General features: G+C 51.6%; 1 protein-coding gene and 1 long non-coding RNA gene across 2 annotated transcripts in view; one reads left to right on the top strand and one right to left on the bottom strand.

Annotated features, from left to right (window-relative positions):
• The first annotated feature begins 1,324 nt into the window (after window positions 1-1,324).
• On the top strand, window positions 1,325-6,223 carry LOC137149738 (uncharacterized). Its single transcript, XR_010918833.1, has 2 exons — window positions 1,325-1,519; window positions 5,514-6,223. It is a non-coding gene; the product is annotated as an uncharacterized lncRNA (long non-coding RNA).
• A 3,212-nt stretch (window positions 6,224-9,435) lies between these two features.
• Window positions 9,436-19,907, bottom strand: part of CRYBG2 (crystallin beta-gamma domain containing 2) — a 32,220-nt gene continuing 21,748 nt past the window's right edge. Inside the window, exons 10-22 of the mRNA XM_067543368.1 lie at window positions 19,477-19,512; window positions 18,953-19,089; window positions 18,583-18,709; window positions 18,020-18,162; window positions 17,580-17,706; window positions 16,870-16,902; window positions 16,434-16,546; window positions 15,724-15,853; window positions 15,231-15,370; window positions 13,547-13,670; window positions 12,348-12,506; window positions 11,354-11,513; window positions 9,436-10,842 (exon numbers count right to left, since the gene is read on the bottom strand). Of these exons, the coding sequence (XP_067399469.1) occupies window positions 10,754-10,842; window positions 11,354-11,513; window positions 12,348-12,506; window positions 13,547-13,670; window positions 15,231-15,370; window positions 15,724-15,853; window positions 16,434-16,546; window positions 16,870-16,902; window positions 17,580-17,706; window positions 18,020-18,162; window positions 18,583-18,709; window positions 18,953-19,089; window positions 19,477-19,512 (1,518 nt within the window). The 3' untranslated portion in view covers window positions 9,436-10,753. The remainder of the gene's footprint in view (window positions 10,843-11,353; window positions 11,514-12,347; window positions 12,507-13,546; window positions 13,671-15,230; window positions 15,371-15,723; window positions 15,854-16,433; window positions 16,547-16,869; window positions 16,903-17,579; window positions 17,707-18,019; window positions 18,163-18,582; window positions 18,710-18,952; window positions 19,090-19,476; window positions 19,513-19,907) is intronic.

Raw genomic sequence — 19,907 nt, 5'->3', positions numbered from 1 at the left:
TTGTGTGTTAAATCTTTCACTTTCTAGAATCTGATACATTTTGTAAGCACAAAGAAATGGATCCATTTTATTTGTTTGGAATATTTTGGTCAATTACTTTTTTCAAGGTGCCTTCAAAAGCACAAAATATGCAGGGCCTAATTCTTCTTTCACTGACATTGGTGTGAATCGGGAGTAATTCCATGGAAGTCAGTGGAGTTACTTTGGTGAAACTGGTGTAAACTCAGGCTGAAGCCCATTGGCTTTGAATAACTGCTACTGAAGTTTAAAGGGAAATGTTACTATGCTCTGTCTAATCTAATCTATCGTCTGTTTAGATATGATGCCCTTTCTGGTGGTATCTGTTCCTCAGTACAACAGTCCAAATTCATGAGGTAGGAAATACTTTTCATTGTGAGCAAGCTTCGAAATATATATTAAAATGTTTGTAATAGAGATGGGCCTGAACTAGTCCTGACCCCAGTTCAAAGAACCACCGAACTTTGTGGACTCATAATCTTGATCTGAATTTTGCAGCTGAATCTATCTCTAGCTTTCAGTTGCAAAATAAGAGGGCTAGGTAACAAACCCAAAAGTCAGGCCATCTTAGCTGAAAGTTTGACTGATGTTTGCAAAAGTCGCAGTGAGCCTGGGTTGATACATAGTTTGGGATGAAAACTGCAAAACGCTGATTTTGTCACCCGAAGCTTAGGAGATACGTGGCAGTTTTGAATGTTTTGAGGTTTCTAGAAAAACTCGATCATGAGAGTGGGGGAACCGACACTAAGTATAGATTCACCCCATCCTCTCCAAGCCATAATGGCTGAGTTGTCAACCCCATGTGGCCCCGGGCTTTTGGGGGCTGCACACTTCCTGGAATGTAGGGACAAGAGAAGACTGACAAACTAGGCTGAAAAGCCTTGTGATATGGGATCCCTGCAGAACCCTCATCCCAGATGTCAAACTCTCCTGCTCCTCGCAGTGTCGAGAGTTAACTCAAGCTCTCCAGATGCCAAAAGCCTCATAAACCCTCCTCCTCCCCCCCAGTAAGCACCACTATGTTCCCCAGGAACAAATCCAACTAGCTACTCCAAATCCAGATGTGCAAGTTAGGAATGTCTGCCTGAGCCCCTGGCCCATGAGCCCCATGGCTAGTTTTGGTTGTGCTTGGTGAATTGCCCAAGCTGTGATTTTATCAGTGCTGCTGTCCTGGGTTTGGTTTGGGTTTTTTTTGTGTGGGATGGTCAGAATCAGAATGAATATTTTTTTAGGGTCACTTCACTGTGACAGTAAATCCACTCTGAACAGCAGCCCAATGCCCTCTCAATAGCTAGTCTGTCAAGGCGTGGCATGAGCATTTGATTGGTGAGAGCTCTCTGCTTCTTAACAGGCAAAATTAAAGCTTCTGCTTTTGTTCTAGCAGAGCAGAAGCAGTCACTTCCTTGCACAAGTTGCATCTGATTCACAGAGGTTTAACATGAAGACTGTCCTGCTTGTTACTGCTCTTCTTCTGATGAATTTGATGGCTGTCACCGGCAAGGTAAGACGAGCAGCCCAAATGGTTCAGGTGGAGACCAAATTTCACCGAAATCATGTTTAGGTCAGCTGAACCAAAGTCAGTTAAATGGGACTGGGTTCTGGGGCAGCTGATTCAGTTCTCTGTCTATGTCATTGTATTTTATTGTACCTTTCTAATCTCCATTTTATCTTAATCTAATTCAATCTGTTTTTTATACCGTGCTCACCCTCATAGTATGTGAGCATCACAAGAGTTTTAAAAATACATTTTATTTACCCATATTGTATATATCTTAATTTCTCTCCCTCCAAACCCACACATAGATATTATTTATCTTACCACAGTGCTTAGCGCTATGCCCATTGTGGTTGGCCCAGTACAAATAATCATCTATCTCTGGGTCTTCTCTGTCCCTCATTACTGTAATATCTGAGCATCTCATCATCTTTGATGTATTTATCCTCACAATATTCCTGTGAGGGAGGGAAGTGCTATCATCCCCACAGTTATCCCGTCTCCCCCTTTGCAGTTCTCCTGCATCTGTAAACTAAACAATCCCAGTCCTTTCAATCTCTCCTCAGATGCAGAGAGGTCTTTCCAGCCATCTAATTCTTTTTTGGCTCCTGTCTCTCGATCCACTCTGTTCATATATCTTTCTAGAGATAGGGTGACCAAGCTGACATGCTAGGAGTGCTCTCCAGCTGAGGGTACCACTGAATATTTCAAGTCTGTTATCATGTTGAGTATTAGAGAGTGTCTACTTCGTTCTTTAAACATTCTGGGCTTTGTTTGGGGTTTTTTGATGCTGCGTGTGCATAGCAGCTGTTTCAATTGAGCTGTCCCCAGCCAGGCTCAGGTTCTTTTCCTGTATGGTTATGTGGAATGCAGTGTCTGAAGTTGTTCCTTCCAATGTGTGCTACCTTGCATTTGTCAGAGTTGAATTTTATCTGCTCTACTGCTGCCCGTTCCTATGGCTTGGCTAGTCCCCTGGCATTCCACACAGATTTCTCTAGGGTCACCTAAATAATGTGGTGTCACTCCCCCATTTTGCCACCCTCTTGCCCAACCCCTTTTCCAGATCATTAGTTAAACCTTAGCCTGCCAGAGCCCGGATCTATTAATTTTTCAAGCAAAGTCTTCTTCTTACAGGCCGCTAGTGAGGTTGGGGGCTTATAGGCAGAGGGGCTGAGCAGGATCTCATGTTACGGCTGAATAAAGGGATTGGTGTTTTTCCTTGGTGGGAGAATCTATCAATGGTATTTGAATTATTGGAAATTTCACATCAAATACTGTATGGCTCCATGTGAGATGTTTAACAAGGAGCTTAAAATGCTGAGAGGTGCGTAGAGAGATGACTAGGCAGTGGATAAACTGAATAAATCAACAGGCTGCAAGTGCAAGTCCCTTTATTTGCATGTGTAGACAGCGACTCATCAGAAATAATAATAAGGACTCAGGCACAGCTGCTCATTTCGTCTAGGGCCCCAATCCAGTAAATTTACATGTTGACAGATCCCTGCAGCTGCAGAGAGCCCCGCCAACTACTCTGGTACTCAGCGCGGGTGCAGGCCTCCATCCAGCCATTGTAAATTGCAGGATTGGGGACTTAGTGCCTATGCATGTAGGTGAATATGGGATTCCCTTCCCCAACTGAAAGGCAGTAAATATAAACAGATAAAGTGAAATACTTTTTCATACACAGTTAGCCTCTGGAACTCATTGCCACTTGATAGAGTTAAGAACCAAGAGTCTACCAGGATTCCAGAAAGGACTGAACACTTATCTGGAGAATGATATTATACAGTGCTGCATGTGTAAAGGTGTTTTTAAAAACGGAAAGGGCTATACACCTCTTAGAGAGGCAGAAAGGTCCAGAAAGGCCTGGGACTTGAGACCTGTATTCAATTTCCTGCTCTGCCATGGATTTTTTTGGGAAAGTCACTTCGTCTCTCTGGGCCTCATTTCTTCATCTGTAAAATGAGGTGATAGCACTCCCTAACTCCCAGGGGTATTGTGAGGATAAACACATTTAAATGGGGCCAGATGAGTACCTAAGATAGATAGAATTCATGCTTAAGGGCATAAGTCAACCATTAACTAATGGGGGGTTCAGAAGAAACTTTTCCTATGGGCAGGTCATTCTATAGCTGCCTACTACAGGGTTTCCTGCACCTTCCTCTGAAGCAGGTGGGACTGACCACTGTCAGAGACAGGATACTGGGCTAAATTGCCCCTCATCTGCTACAGTCAGATAGTTCTGATGTTCCTCTTTTGAAAAAGCAGGTCTTCCTTTTCCAATGTTTTCCCAGTGCTCGGTTCTGCTAGGTGTGATTTGTTGTACCAACCATTTTTCTCTACAGCTGAGCTCAGCATTCTCAACCTGCCTCAGTGGGGTGGGGATAGGGAGGCTTAACTAGGTGACCTCTTAAGGTCTCTTCCAGCCCTGCATTTCTATGATCACTGGGTCTCCTCCCATCTCATGGTCTAGTTCCACAGCTACTGCTGTTGCAGAGTCCCCACTGAACAGCTTCTGGGTGGCAGATAAATTGGTCCTCATCCACCCCTAACTTTCCAAGAGGATTTAGCTAGAAGAGATACGAGAACAAACAACTCATGGCAGGTGTTAATCATGTCACTTAATGTACTACTGGAAGGCTCTCAGGTGTGGAATAAGAACCTACAGAGAATAATAAATAAAAATCATGGGACAAAATTAAGAAAGAACTAAATTCTGCTCACTAACACTGGTGAAAATCTAGAGTGGCTCTAGTGATGATGTTCACTGACTTGCTCCAGCTTTACACCAACATAACAGAAAGGAGAAACTGCTTAGAAAAGGTAGGCCAAGCTCCTATACAGTGGGATCGTCTGACAGGGAAGTGATAGAAGTTCCTACAACTGAGTCACTGCAGAGTCTGTTTCTCATTTCTATAGTTCTCTTTTCTCTGTCTGACAAGAACCTCTCTTGCTTTTCTCTGGATTTCCTCCTCAGTCAGTGCACTGTTCTGTTCTGAGCATCGGTGCAAAACGAGAGCTGCTACACAACAGGAAGCTGGTTTTAGGGCTGGACTTGTTTTGTTCACACACGGGCACTCCCTGGAAACTGCAGCCTTGAGGACTCAGCAGCAAAGAGGGGGAGGCTTGCAGGTGCTCACATGACTTCTGCTCCACTGGTTGGAGCAGAGACCCTTCTGGAGCCAAACTGGCCCAACTAGAAAACTCTGCTGAGACAAGTGCTAGCTGCAAAGAGAGAACAGGGTGGGGTTTGGCAGCACGGATTAGTAGAGTGAGCACATGGCTAGGAGAAGAACTCCTGCGTTCTGAGCCCCTTACGGCCACTTCGTAGCATTGAGAAAGTTGCTTCCCCTCTGTGCTTTAATTCCCTCATCTGTGAAACAGGGATAATGACACTGATGTACCTACTACAGAGGGGTGTTGTGAGGACTGATTGGTTACAGTTTGTAAAGCAGCAGAGTGGGGAGAGGGAGCGGCTCACTGAGGATTCTTTCACACTGTCCCTGAGAACTGGGTTGGAGCTGAGAATGGTGGCACTCTGCCTGCAGTCTCAGACTACGTCCCCACCAGGGGTGCATGTTTCTGCTACATGACATTTAAAATTCTTGTCCCAGTTGGCTGGGTAGGGTTCTCTGCCCTAGAGGGTCACAGAGTCAAAACCTGGGGCTGGGTTTTAGAATGGGATGGACGCTGTTATGACCATTAACAACATGTGCAAGCTGAGATCAGGATAAACAAGCCTCATGCTTCAAGACATAAGCTGATTGCCCAATGTGGCACAATTGCGCAGGTACATTAAGGATCTTGGTCCCTTCCTCTGAAGTATCCGGCAGGATACTGGGTTATATGGACCAATCAGTTAGAGCCATTATGGCAAATCCCACACTTATATCTTCATCTGAATGAGGAAGGTCCAAACATCCACACAGCTGCTCAGCATGGGGCTGCCTGGGAATGACACAAAGCCTTACTGTAGTAACCTTTCTGATTGCTCTTATAGGACACAAAGGAAGTGATAAAAGCAACTAACTCCTCCCACCACAACCTGGGCACACCCTGTTGTGTCCCAGTTTCTCTTTTGCTGATGTTTGCGTTGGCAGCAGTTTACTTCTTCCGAGCAAAATGAGCTCCCACACTTCATTCCCCAAAGAGATGCCACGATGCCTTCTGCCTGCTGTCTTCTCAGCCTCTCCTGGGAACCCTGCTGCAGCCTGCCAATCCGCACAACAGCCAGAGTAATCGCTCTAGTTGAAGTCTTCCCACAGCACACCCATTGTGCACTTCCCTTCTCAGTCATAGGCTTCTTTCCTTGCTTCCCATCAGAGCCATTCATTTCACCAACTGCAATGGAACCCTAGCAAACTCCAGCAGAGTACCGCTTCCTCTGATGCCTATTATGGATTCTCATTAGAATCACATTGGATAGGGAGATGCAATCTCACTGCAACACTTGAGGAGCCTCGCCATTGACTGACCAGTTCCTGTGCAGAATGGTTGTGTGTTGCATGCATCCGAAGTTCCCCAGGCCCAGCCATTGCAAGACAAAGATCAGCTCCTGGTGCTGAGCCATCCCACCCAGCAGTGGGCAGCAAGAGCATTCCATGAAAATGTGTTCTGATGCTTTGAGAAATTAACATGACTGTAAATGCTTTGGGGTCTTTCTAAGTGGCTGCCAGCTTGACTTAATAAAATGAGAGACAAACTTTCTTACTGGCGAGTGTGTGTCATCCTCTAGACACGCAGGGCCAGAGATGTAGCTGAGGTCACTTTGAATTCAGTGAAATTACAGCAGGTATTAATTTGGCCTGAGAGTGTTCTTCAGTTGCCTGTTGCATCCTCACATAAGAACCTTCTGGACATGGTGACGATGCAGACCCACAAAAAAGAGATTACAACCTTATCTACACATAACTTTGCACCAATCTAATTAAAATCAGTTAAAAAAACCAAGCTGGCTAAACACAGGCAACCTCTTATATAGCCACATTTGTATCAAAGTAAAGCTGATTCAGCAGATTACTTACACCTGTACCTTTCTTGATGCAAGCTAGAGCAATACAAGCCAGCCTTAAATGAATTATCCATAGGGGGGTTGTACCCATTTCAGTACATTGGTTTAAAATCACACCTTTAGTTAAACTTGTGTGGCTTTGTGTGTAGACAAAACCTAGGCGCAAACACGTTGTTGCTCCTCTCCCAGCCCCTTGGAATAGAGAACACTGAAAAAGCAACTTTTAAACTGAAGGTCAGATGAGAGGAAAAAGGGATGTTAGACAGGCAGGCTAATGAAACATTCAAAGCTTGTGTACACACAATTTGCACCAAGTTAATACTCCCTAGATCTTATATCTCAGACCTGTACTTTAGCTATTAGGCAATCCTGTCTAATGTTTAGTTTAACTGGTTCCATCCATCCCTGTGTGTACCTTGTTAAATTGGTTTAAGGATAACTTATTTTGGTTTAACTTAAAATTGATTCCTAATCGATGTACACTAAGCCAGAACAAGCCACTCTTTCAGTGAAAGAAGCGTGTCCACCCAGGGGCCATCCCAGTTCCGCAAATTGGTTTAAACCCATATCTTTAGTGAAACCAGTACAACTTGCTCCCCATAGACAGGCCAAAAGAGAAATTTTCAAAGTGGTTTTGGTAAAGCAGTACAAGTTTTGTGTGTAGAACAGCCCTAAATCCTGGCTTGGAATACAGAGTCATGGAATGGAACGCTGCCTGCATTACAGGCGGGCCCGAAACAACCCTAGCTCCAAACAACTTGACGGTGGGTTCCGTTCAGACTTGGCTTTCGATCACACATCTGCAGCATTGTCTCATCTTGAGCGTGAAACAGGATGCTGCTGACACCCACCGCCCTCCTAAATATACCATTTCCTATGTAACGAGTTCATATGGCATGTGTGAAAAGCTGCAGCTCTGCGGCCTCATACCACACAAGTAGATTGGGGTTTTCCTGTTGCAAAGTGTGACAATGGCTCTCTCATCCATGGGCCCAGCATGGTGGGGGGTGGAGTGGGGTGGTGGAAGCGTAACGGGTGATGTTCTGAAGCTATTAATCAAAGCCAACTTTACCCCAACCCAACCATGGACTTCGTAAAAGTATTTCCCCCCCTGATTTAGTTGCTGAGCGTTTGGGTGCACAAGAAGGCCAGGATCCCTGCCCCTAAGAGCCCCTAATGTCGCATTTGGGCTGATGGTATATCTACCTAGGTCCTCCTATCATGCTCATTCCTCTGGTAGCTACATGTGGCGTGTGGTTAGGAGAGGGCCCCACCATCCAGCAGGTGGCTGGGGCACTGTGTTTGCACTTGCAGAGGATAGGCTGGGCCCTGCACACCAGACAGAAGCTTGATGATCTTTTGAGTTTCCAAACCATTAAAATCAATTCCCAGCTCACCAGAAACTTGGTCCAAGTGCCTTGGGTCTGAGCAGGTAATGTATTAGGCACCCTCCATTCTTATTAACCTCACTGACAGTTGAGGATCCCAGCACCTTGCAAGATGGGGCCTGAAGCAGGCATCTAGGAACCTGTTAGCTCATAATCATCTCAGGGATTTAAATCAATTCCACAGTTCAGCTTGCTGCTGGGCTGCACACTCAAATCCACTCACATGCCTCAGACTTTAAAGCCAGACCTAGAACTGATGTAACTCAGCACAACTCCACTGAGCTATGTTGGTTCACACCAGCTGAGGGTCTGGCTTGTTGGGACTGCACATCAGACATGGCTTTGGTCTCGTGATCCAGACTCCAGCAGTGGCTAAGAACTGATGTTTCAGTGGAAAGTAAAATAAACAAATAATGCACCAATCCAGTTTCTGCAGTGGGGGAGAAATTCCTTCCTGACCTCAGCAGCAAACATCTCATGCCCTGGAGCATGAAGTTTGCTTGTCTCTAGCTGAGCTCACAGAACTAAAATGCTAACATTGGCCACAAAATTATCCAACCCCTTTGAGTGTTTGACTCTATGGCCTCCGGCACAGGCAATATTGCAGCTAACAAATGAAACACCCTTCCCAGCCCACAGCATCCACATTGTGCTGTACACATCCCCTTCCTTTCACTCACCATATCAACAGCAACACTGCACAACATGCTTAGTGAATAAAGAGTGGCCTCTAGGGGTCAAAAGGGAATACAGCAGCCATAAAATCACTACACATCAAGCCTTGTCTCCGTGAGAAAGGTGCCTTAACTTAAGACGAGATGTTAAACCAATACAGTTATGCTGGTTCAAAAGTGGCTTATTTTGATCTCATCCTAACTGATTTACGATAAACCAAAATAAGCCTGGTTAAAACGAAATGAGAATCCACGCAGCCTTTGAACTACGTCGGTTTAAAAATTACACCTTTAGTTAAACTGGTGCAACTCTGCATATAGAGAAGTCTTGAAAGAGATGAGCTTGGAGAGCAATCAGGAACTGTATGGTAGTAGCTTGAGAAGAATTCCATCCCAAAATTCAGATCTGAGTCCAGATGTGGAAGAGCCCAGAGCGCTAGCTGCAACAGGACGCAAGAGAGGTGGATTTGACTCACCTCTGATGGGAATGATGCTAAAGATTGAGCTGAGAATTCTGGATTATTCAACAGTACAGCCAATCCTTCTGTAGACCTACACATAGTCTTAAAAGCGGCTGCTTTTTTTTCAGTGTTCTTCTGACCCAAGAACGAGCATTTATTTATGAAGTCAACAAGCATCTCTAACCCTTCCGCCAGTCAGAGTCGGCAGCAACAAGGGCTGGATTTCAATATCTAGGGGTTCCTTTTAACAATACAACACAAAACCAGCTCAAGCCCCCACCTGGTAACCTAAGACAATCACACACCACCCCTTGGGTGCCTCTCAAGGCAACACTTCCCCTCTCGCAAGCACAGAGACTGAGTGTAGAAAAGAGACTTTTAATAAAAAGGGGGAAAGTAACCCGGCGTTAACTTGGGAAAACGCCGCAAGCAGGATTACACTGGGCAGTAAAAGGCACCTTGCTCGCTCCACTATCCAGCCGCTACGATCCAGCTGGCCAGCCACCCACTCAGCTGCCCACCTCACCGTCCCCTTCTGCTACCACCTGCTTCTCCGCTACGACCTCTGCGGCTCAGTCTCTTGAGGTTCCACCAAGCCCTCTGCTGCTCAGCTGTTAGCGGGTGAACCTCGATGCTGGAGCTGGGCAGGATGTCTGTGGGCTGCCCCACAGCAAGCAGCACACTGGAAGCACTGGCTCAGCCCAGGAGCAGGAGAGTGGATGTTTATTCCTAGCTCTGTCTGTTGTGGGGCCTTGGGGAAGACATTTCACCTCTGTTCAGCTCAGTTTCCCCAAATGTAAACTGGGAGATACTAACCCCGGTGGGGGTGGTAGGCTTAACTGATTCACGCTTATAAAGTGCTTTGAGATCCTCACCTGGGACTACCCAGCAATGGATGCTAGCCTGCACTGCAACCAATGATGATTGCTACTGGAGCATGCAGTGGCTGCTCCCATGTTCTCAAGGAATCAGGATATGTGCAAGAATCCCTCCCTTGTGTGAAAGGCCCCAGGGTCTCACGTCCACCCATTGAGCAGCATCTCAGAGACCACCTCAATGAGTGTGTTAACGTGTGGCTGGCAATATGAATTGAGCACCCAGTCAGAGAGCTGGTGGTATAAAGAGGATCGTAACACATACACACACACATACATAAATACAGTTCATGGGACCATCCCCTTAGGAAGCAGTGACAGAGCAGGGGTCTGCATTCAGTCTTTCAGCACAACTCAAATCAGCCGCACCAGAACTGGCTCAGAGAGGACTCCAGGTGGCCCGTTGCCCGGCACTCACGTGTGTGCACATGGGTACTGCATGACACTTCACGGGTGACTTACTATAGTTCACATCTGGGGACTCTCAATTTATCTTGGTCCTTTTGGTGGGAGGGAATTGGGTCCTGATGAGCCCCTGATGGGTGAAACAGGACAGTCCAGCCCCCCCCTCCACTCAAAGACAATCCCTGGAATTGACGAAGGGTTGAACTGGTCCAGTCGCAGCCCCAGAATGGCTATCAGGCAGAGGAGAGGTTGTAGAGAGACAGACCCATCCTGGCTCCATTTCAGGGCAGAGGACACTTTCTGGGAAGAGCACCCCCGCACCGCTTTGCAGTGAACCCTGATAACCCAGAAAGACCATGGGAAGAGCTGGTAGCACTTAGGAACTTGGTGGCACCTCCTACAGGAACCAGGGCTGAAGGCAAGTCCTTAAAGCACTTGTATGTCCCAGATCTGTGTGGATCTTTCCTCAGCCATGTTCCAGAGGATGGCATGGTCTCGGTCGTACGATCTGCCCCCTGCACAGAGAGAGCGGAGAGTTTGACAGGGAAAAGAAAGGAGGTATTTTTTCTCTCTCTCTCCCTCCCTCTCCTCCGCCTCTTTCTCCCCATAGACCTGCCAATCTCCCAGTGCTTTTGGTCACTATTAATAGCAGCTCGGTAATCGCCTCTCTGGTAGCTTAGTGTCCTTGTTTGGCCAACTGGGCTCTGCCACTCAGCCATGAAGCCTCTCCTCTGGCCAGTCTCCAATGGGGAAGTAAAAAGCCGCAGGTTTCCCCCTCGGCTAACCACCTCCAGCCCTTGCTTCCACCTTTTGGGGAAATAATTTTCCACCCAAAAACATTCATAGCCATCAAATGATCCATCCACAGTGGGAGGGGATCCGGACAATGTGGGGACTCAAATACCATCAGGGCAGAGCTGTCTCTGCCATAGATGAAGCCTGGAGATTTTGGGAGTGGATCTGAGGACCTAAGAAATTGCCCTCCCTTCCTGCCGAATTCAGAAGATGGGCAGGCCAAGGCCTCACCTTTCACATCCAGGATCATGTCCTCGAACATCTGGCTACAGATCCGCCCGAAAGAATCAACACTCCAGGTCTGGCGGGGAACTCGAGTCTCAGCCCACAGCACCACCTTGGCGCCTCTCCCGCCCGGACCGATCACCTGCAGGCTCATGCTGGGGGCAACCTGCAACCAACAATGGCCAGACCAGTCAGCTCCTCTGCTACCTCCCACGCCCAGCTCAGGGCTTCCAAGCCCTCCAGTAAGAGACGGGCTCAGTCTTGTGCAAAGTGCCAGGGACATTCCTGCCTGCGATACCCTGGACAAACAGGGATGTGGAAGTAGAAGCTGGACCCAGCGTGGAACCAACGAAGGGGAAGGTCACCCTCAGCAAGTTTGGAGAGAGTGCAGATACCCTGCAAGGTAGGGATAGGATACAGAGTGACCTAAACAAACTGAGGATTGGGCCAAAAGAAATCTAATGAGGTTCAACAAGGACAAGTGCAGAGTCCTCCACTTAGGAAGGAAGAATCCCATGCACAGCTATAGACTGGGGACCGACGAGCTGGGCAGCAGCTCTGAGAAAAGGACCTGGTGCCGGGGAAAACCTTTTTCCAGTGGCACACACTGCTCTCTGCTGGCTGCCCCCACTGTAATGGGCTGGTGAGTAACCCCCCAAAACTGAGCCCGATTCTCACCCACGGGTGTGACGTCCTGCCTGGCATGAGGAGAGCCATGGATCCATTGGGGAGCAGGGAACCACCCCCAAACAATCCCTCCTGCTCGGAGTGGGTGGGGACAAGCGAGAGATTAACGAGGTTGCCCATAGTAACAACTCCTAGCTGCATGCGCATACAGACATCGCAGCCATCAGCAGGGACTGAACCTGGGACTTGGATCTGGGGTTCTACATTGGGCCCGTCTCAAGCAGCCTACGTCCCATGCAATCCAGGGCTGGCTGCACCTCCATGAGCCAACCTCTGAGTCTCTAGTCACCCACACACAGGGGCCAGCCCTAACCTGGTTTTTGATGAGCCCCTCCTCGTAGTACCAGATGGAGCTGCTCTGGTCACTCAGGTCCGAGACCACCACGCGTCCGGCTTTCATGTCCTCAGCGTCGTCCGGGACGGAGAGGAAGAACTGCAGCTCCGCGTTCTTTATCCGGAAGTAGATCCGTCTCTGGAAGGAGACAGGCCATCAGCCTCTGCTGCCCCATTTCACAGCATCGCTCACCCTGGCCACCCTCGCTCTGGGACAGAGCAGCAGTTATATGGCTTGGGTCCATTCATAAGGCAGTGCAAAGTGTTAGCCAGTGTCCCTGTGCACCTCTGCCCCCTGCTGGATTGAATCAGAACAGCTCTGAAATGTGTCATCAGCACTATACTCCTAACCGCTAATGGAGATCCTCCTCTAACTCCAGGGGAAAAGTGCTGGGCTTTAGGAGTAGGAAGCTCTGAGTTTTATTCCTGCAGTTGCAATGACGTTCTGACCATGGCATACAGCATGTAGAACAGGTGTATCGCCCTGTCCCTTCCTCGTGCAGCTCCGGATGTCCTAATGACCCTCAGCACCAGCTGAGCAAACCCCAGACTCCCCCAGTTAACAAGACTACAGTAATAATCATGATTCTGATACATTGCCTTTTGATCCAGCTAATGCACTAAAAACTGAAGGGTAGCCGCCACCGTGGTGTGGGAGGTGGGACAGGCTAGCTGCCCCGAGTGCAGTTCGGCCCAAGGCCTTAGGTGCATACTCAGGGTGGCCAGCCCGTCTTCCCACCCACGCTACGCTTCTATTTTTAGCGCACTAGCTAGATCAAAGCTAATGCACATCTTGAGCTGGAGATTACACCCCCCACTCGAGTGTAGACGTACCCTGTGCCAAACCTTCCGATACCAGCTCCATCCACGGAGCGTAACTAGAAATCTCCAGCAAACCCGAGTGACTTCCCAGTGCGTCCCAGTTAATCCCCAGTAAATCCCAGGACATCCTCATGCACACCCGGTAATCTCAGCATGTTTTCCCAGTCCCCTCGGCTCCTGGCCCGGACAGAGAGGGAACAGCCCGCTGGCAAAGTGTCAGCACAGTAGGAACAGAGTGGGTTGTGCTGGTAGCATGGCTGCTAGCATCTCTTCTATGACTCTGGGCTAGGGAAGAGCAGGGAACTCCCCACCAGTTCTTCCCTGCCTCCAGCACACGCACCAGGGCCCAGCACTCACCTGCCTGATGGGGTAGAGAGCGCCTATGTGCTGAAGCCCACTGTAGGTCAGCCAGTTGGTGATCTCCGTGCAGTCCAGCAGCCACTGGCGGCCGCGGAAGTCGCTGTGTTCACACAGCACCCATCTGGGGGGGGGGAGGAGGAGGGGAAGGGATGTGTGGAGAGAAGCAAGCAAAGACATTTTCACTCACGCTCTCATCTTCCCCCTGCGGAAACATGCTCCAAAGAGTGCACAGGCGGGGGGGTGTCTAGCCCTACTGACACCCCCAAGCTCTGTAGTAGTGACGTGCTTGATTGGGTAGCAGCATGGATAGGGTTAGAGCAAGGAACTGGGAGTCAGGACTCCTGGTTTCTCTCCCCAGCTCTCAGCGGGAGCATGGTCTAGTGGCGACAGGAGGGGCTTGGCAATCAGGGCTCCTGGGTTCAGTGGCGAGATTGGTGCGTAACCTGGGGCAAGGAGCTTCACTTCCCTATTAGGTGCTATTTGTCTACGTCTAAATGCACGGATTAACGCCCGCGAACTCTGCTCTCAGCACCCTGCCTCCGAGGAGCAAAGCCCATCTACCAAGGGGTCTCCAAGAACATTTCATCCCCCCTTTAATCTAAGGCCAACTTGCAAGGGCACGCACAAGGAGGGGCAAGCAGAGGCACTGGCCCGCCCAGTAATTGGGGTCTCGGCGGGGAGAACACACGCAGAGCTCCTCCGCTCCAGCATGCTCTTCCTCTCCTCCGGGGCCCCAGCGGGGCACATAATGTGCTACTCCTAAAGGGCTGGAATTTAAATTTCTCTCAGCTGGGGAAATCCCAGGAGCATGTGTTTCAGGATCTTCTTTAACCCTCATGTTCTTCCACAACTGGGACAGGGCTCAGCCACTTAGGCGGGACCCACTTCTCTGGGCATGTTTGTCAAGCTATTGTTGTTTGGGCTTGAAGCTGCACCACCCGGCTTCTCGCCAGCACTGGGGCGGAGCCAAAACACGCCTGCGCAACGGACAATCTGATTGGCTGGCATCCCAATGGGGTGGGACTCAGGGTCAGAGGGGGAGAAGCAAACAGGACGGGTCTGTCTGGATTCTGGCTTGGCTGGCGGTTCCTTGGAAACGCCCATCTCTGGGGAGGTGCCAAAGGGGGGGGGGCACTGAGTCCTCTCCCAAATCGCACAGCACATTGTGCTGGAGGAACCAGGGAGTAAGAGAGGCTTCCCCAGCCTGGCTGGCCTGGATCAGCTGTGTCAGCAGTGGGGAGCTGCAACTGGATGGCTCTGGGCGCTGGAACTGGTTGTGTCCGACTCTCCTGGGCTCGAGAGCTGTTTGCAGCCGTCAGCAGGGAAGCAGGGCTTTCCCGCGGCTCTGAGCACGGTGTGGAGAGGCTCCCTCGGTGTCTGGACACTTCCCTCTGCGTGACACGGGTCCCAAGAGAATCACTATCGTTCCCTGTCCTGGCATCACGGAAGGGTGGCTACTATTCCCTATTCTAGGGGGGGACGGGGATCCGAGATGGGTCATGGCTGAGTTGTACCCAAGGCGTGTGGTGGTCGCTACAGAAGTGCACCCGGTGGAAGGTCTCTGTTGGCCACTCTTCCTGATTCATCCAGGTGGGTCACGCTTTCTGGTGTGTCAGAAGGGGCCCCGGGAGGTCACTGGTCCCTATTCTTGGTGTATGTCCTGGAGAGTTCGTTCACTTACATCCCGCCTTTCACGCGCACGGACAGCACGTGGTTATTGAAGCCCTCGGCCTGGAGGCTCCGCACCTCGCCATTCAGCTCTATCTCCTTCCCTTCGAAGCACTCCAGCCCATGCAGGAAGATGGAGGGCTCCGAGAAAAACTGCAGGAGAAAGGGAAAGGGATGGAGGCAGGCAGGGAGAACACACATGGCGATACACACACACCCAGGCTGGGGGCAAAGCCAGGAAACTGACCAGCATCCAGGCTGCTATGGGGCATGGGCTCTTCCCGTGCAGAGGGGTGGAGAAAGGTGCACTGCACACCCAGCGTGGGCAAAGGGAGCTCTGGGGATAGGGGATGGGGCCTGTCCGACCCAGTGTGGTGCAGCGGGAGCTCTGGGTGGCAGCTGGAGTCGGGGGGACAGCCTCTTCCCCCACCACGCAGGAGTTTTCCCGGGACACGGGGATCTCAGCCATAGGGGGAGGACGCAGCACTGGGGGTTGAAATACTTACGATTGGGACCTTCTTCAGTGACCGGATGGCCGTGGAGGAGACACAGCCCATGGCAGTGAGCGTCGGATACTCGCCGTCAGACAGAATGTGCTGTTCCCCCTCAAACTCCTGGCCGTCGTAGAGAATCCAGCTGGAAGTGAGATGCACCCACGGGGATGACTCTGCCCCCAGGTGTAGGTGCCAGGCCCTTCCCAAACCCTCCTCCAGTGCCACACTCGTCATGTGCCAGTGAGTGGAACCCCCTGCGGCCTCCTCCCGACACAGGGAACCTTGCCCCCGCCTTGCCCAGCCCTGCCATGCCTCAATCAAACCTGCAAGACGCCCACATTGCTCCTGAACGTACCAGCCCCCAGCTCCTTCCCTGCTTGCATCCTGCCGTCCCCTGCAATTCCCATCCAGGCCCTCCCACTCCAACCCTCATAAGCCCGTGTGTTTCTCAGCCCCCTTACCCCAACACACAGGCCCTAAACCCCAAATCCAGAACTCAAGACCCTGCTCTTCAACTCTCGACCCCTGAAGGACCCGCTGGGGCGGAGCACGCCAGGGTTCCTGGCATGCATCTCCCGCGTTCCCAGCCATCCTGTCAGGGCTCTGCGTGGTTCTTGCAACCGCTAGCGTTTCAACACCAGCTCCGCAGCCCCGGCTGAGTCAATGCAGAGCATGGCTCAGTGCACATGCGGCAGCGCCGGCTGGGCTGGAGCATGCGTTACCTGCCTCCATGGACCCTGCAGGACTGGGGAGCGAAGGCCTCCGGCAGGGACACCTGGTCGTCCTCGAAGGAGATGTGATCCCCAAGGAAATCAGGATCTGAGAAGAGCTGGATCTGGAGAACCCAAGGAGCAAAACTGAATGAAGGGGGGCCTGGGCCAACAGGGCACGGAGCAGAGGCAGGGGAGGGTTAATGGAGCTGGGACCCAGGGAGGGCATATGTGACTCCTCCAGCAGGCATCCTCCAGCAGCTCAAGCTCCTGCGTTCAGCCCAACACAGAGCTGGCAGCGCCACTGTGATCTCAGCACACGCCACCATTGTCATCCCAATACCAAAGGCACCCAGACCCCAGGGGGATGGGCACATCAGAAAGGCCTAGACTGGAGAGCGACGGATCACACCTCCCCACTACTCCCCCCAAGGATCCCACTTCTTACCCGGGAGACAAAGTGCAGACTGTGCTCCCCGACCTGGAAGAAAACAAGCCACACCGGTTACTGTCTCACCCCGCCTGTGCCAGGGACACACGCCCCACACCAGCTCCCTTCGTGCCCCGGGGGCTTCCCATGACAGGCAGCGGAGCAAAGGGCCAGGTTCAGAGCAGCTCTGTCCCTGCACTGAGCACGGGAGGAGCACAGAGAACGTGAAGCCACCTTTGTGCTCGCCGTGTTCTGGCTCAGGGTCCGGGGCCTGCCCAGCCCTCAGAACCAGCACTGCTGAGGCTGCTCTAATTTCCCCCTTGCTTCTCATGGCCTCCTGTCAGCCGTGGGAAGCAGAGAAGCCTGAGACGCAGGGCAGTGACCTCCGGCCATGCTCCTCAGAACACCTTTCCAGTTCCCAGCCCACACCCACCCACCACGGGGGCTGGGAGGAGAGCTGGGGTGGAGCCTTTTCATTGGCTCCGTGCTCCCTGCCCTGGGAGTATTGCCCCAGGGCCATCTTCCCCAGCTGACTGTCCCTGTACAGCAGAAAGGTGGATGGCAACGGAGAATCAAGCCCAAAGAATACAGATTGAAGGACTTCCTTCTTTAACACCCCTCGGCCAAGGTGGGGTGGGACTCTCTCACCCAGAGGGACAGCCTAGTGGGGTGATGTGGGGCTCCCACGCCAAGAGGCAGGTGAATGGGGTGACGCAGGGCTCCCTCACCTGAAGGACAGGTTGCACTGAGCAGATCCGGCAGTCATTGGCTCCCCAGTCCTCACAGTTCCGATACACTCCTTTCTCCAGGATGTACTGTTCACCTGAGAAGTTCGAGTTTTCATAGGCCACCCACCTGGCCAGAGAAATGGAACAGGGTTACCAAGGCATCCATCCAGCTCCCAATGCATCCAGCCAATTGTGCATTGTTGCCCCTGGGGGAGTATTACTTCCTGACCCCAGTGATGACCAGCCCTGAAGCATGTGGATTCCTACCCCCAGTCTTTAGCACAAATATTCCTGCTGGTAACTGAGTTATCCAGCACTGGATTAGCCAAGACCCTAAACTCCTTTCCACTCTTCTATACTGCAGCCATCTCCCTCTTTCCCTGTTACAGCACCGTCCCCACACAGTCCAGCCTCGCCGCACCCTTCCCCAGGGCGCTCACACTCCACTCAGCACGTGGATGGACTGGGTTGTGGTTCCATAGTTGGCCAGCTCCACATCAGGCAGTGCTTCACTCAGTTCCACGCTGGCCCCGTCTTGGAAGTCTATGGCCTCGAAAAGCACCAGCGCTGGGTCCGAGAAGTCCTGTGGGAAGAGGAGAACCCTCTCTCAGTTCATCTGTCTGCCTGGCTCCCTCCCTGGTGGGTCACTGCTTGGTGATGGGTGCCATAGGGTCACGGTGGGCTCCCTCCACAAACACAGCCTGGGTCCCTAGTGGTGCTGGATGCTGCAGGTGATGGAGAAGGGGATAACTTCTAGGTCACCGGTTCAAATCCAGCCTGAGCAGGTGGTGAACAGCTGTGACCAGCTGGTGCCCTGTGTGTAATGAGTTTGGCTGGTCTTCATCTGAGTCCCAGCGGGACAGGTGTCCCCATCACAAAAGCTCTGATGTGGGCAGGCAGTGGGGGAGAGCCTGCCCAGCCCAGGCGGGTGTGGGGAAAGGAGGTGGCAATCCAGCCGGCTGTTGTCACAAACCCTGCCGGCCCCACAGCTAGCTGTTCTCACCGTCCGGATCAGCCGCAATGACACCAGCTCGTTGTTGTAGCCTCCCCACTGCGTCCAGTCGTGGTATTCGCCTTCCTCCAGCAGATACTGGTGGCCCCGGAACCCCTCTTTCTCGTAGCCAATCCAGCTGAGGGATGGACAGACAGACAAGCAGTAAGTTCCAGCATGCATCTTCTGGACCCACACTCACACCCAGGTGATTAAGGTGCTTTTCCTATTGCCAGGGGACCCCTTTCCCCTTGGTGGGTAGGGGGCACCTCCCCCAGAACAGCTCCTGGGCTCGGAGACCCCTGGGCTCCTTCTTCACCTTGGACTTCGGCCATCAGGCCGCTTGGCAATCCCGGTCCCCACAGTTCCTCCACACACTCACCAGCCCCCCAGGATGCGCAGAGACCCCACAGTGGACATCACAGGACCCTGGCTGTTCTCCTGCTTCTTCAGGTCATAGATGTCTCGGTTCACTTCACAGCTGTGGCCCTGGAAACATGCCTTCTCGTAGATCACTGCCTGGAGAGATGCCAGAAACACATGGAGATCGAGGAACCTCGGATCCAGAGCCAGTGACTCCTCCTGGGAGAGGCTGGGGCTGGTGTAGCTGGGATGCTCCCGCACAGCCAGTGTCCCTGCCCCATTCCTTACAGCGCCCCCAGCTGGTAGAGGTGGGAGAAGCAGGGGCACTGCCATAGCCAATGTTCTGACACTATTCTCTATAGTCACTCCTAGCAACAGGCGGGAGTGGGATGTAAGCAGTCCCCCCAGCCCATCTCTCGGCATGATCCCCACCAGCACCTCCTGGTGGGCGTGGCCAGTTCGGTAGCAGCTGTGAGAGTTCTGCACACCCTTCCCTTTGGGCTCGGACCCTTTCCAGACTCAGCAAGTCCCTTCCTCTCTTACCTTGGGCTCCCCAGGCTTCTCTACAGCAGGAGAGCCCTGAAACGAGAGTAAACCAAAATGAGCGCTCAGAGAATTGCCTGGCAGAGAGAGCGAGTGAAGCAGGGCATGGCTGTACGGCTAGGACCAGCCAAAGCTAAGGGCTTGGGGGTTAAAAGCTACTGATGTGAAACCAGGCTGATTTATTGTCTTGTCAGGAAGGAGGGGGCTTGTCAGCTTGTCTTCTGGCCTGAAGAGACCCCTGCCACATGCAACCCTGGGTATTCAGAGTGTTCCTGCCCCGTTCCAGGCTCCGCAGTGCACTGGCCATTCCACTAGGTCCCAGACACCTTTTCAAAAACACAGTTCCGGACAAACCTCTCCGTCGGGGGCAGGGAACGGTTCCACTCCCGCTGAGCGGGGAGAAGGCAGGTGAAGGCCGGGAATCCAGCCCA

This window comes from Emydura macquarii, unplaced genomic scaffold (genome assembly GCF_026122565.2).
Source record: "Emydura macquarii macquarii isolate MOO-44397 ecotype Brisbane River unplaced genomic scaffold, CSIRO-AGI_Emac_v2 contig_820, whole genome shotgun sequence".
Classification (NCBI taxonomy): Eukaryota; Metazoa; Chordata; order Testudines; family Chelidae; genus Emydura; species Emydura macquarii.
The sequence above is the reverse complement of the archived record's forward strand: the minus strand, read 5'-3'. Positions and strand labels throughout refer to the sequence as shown.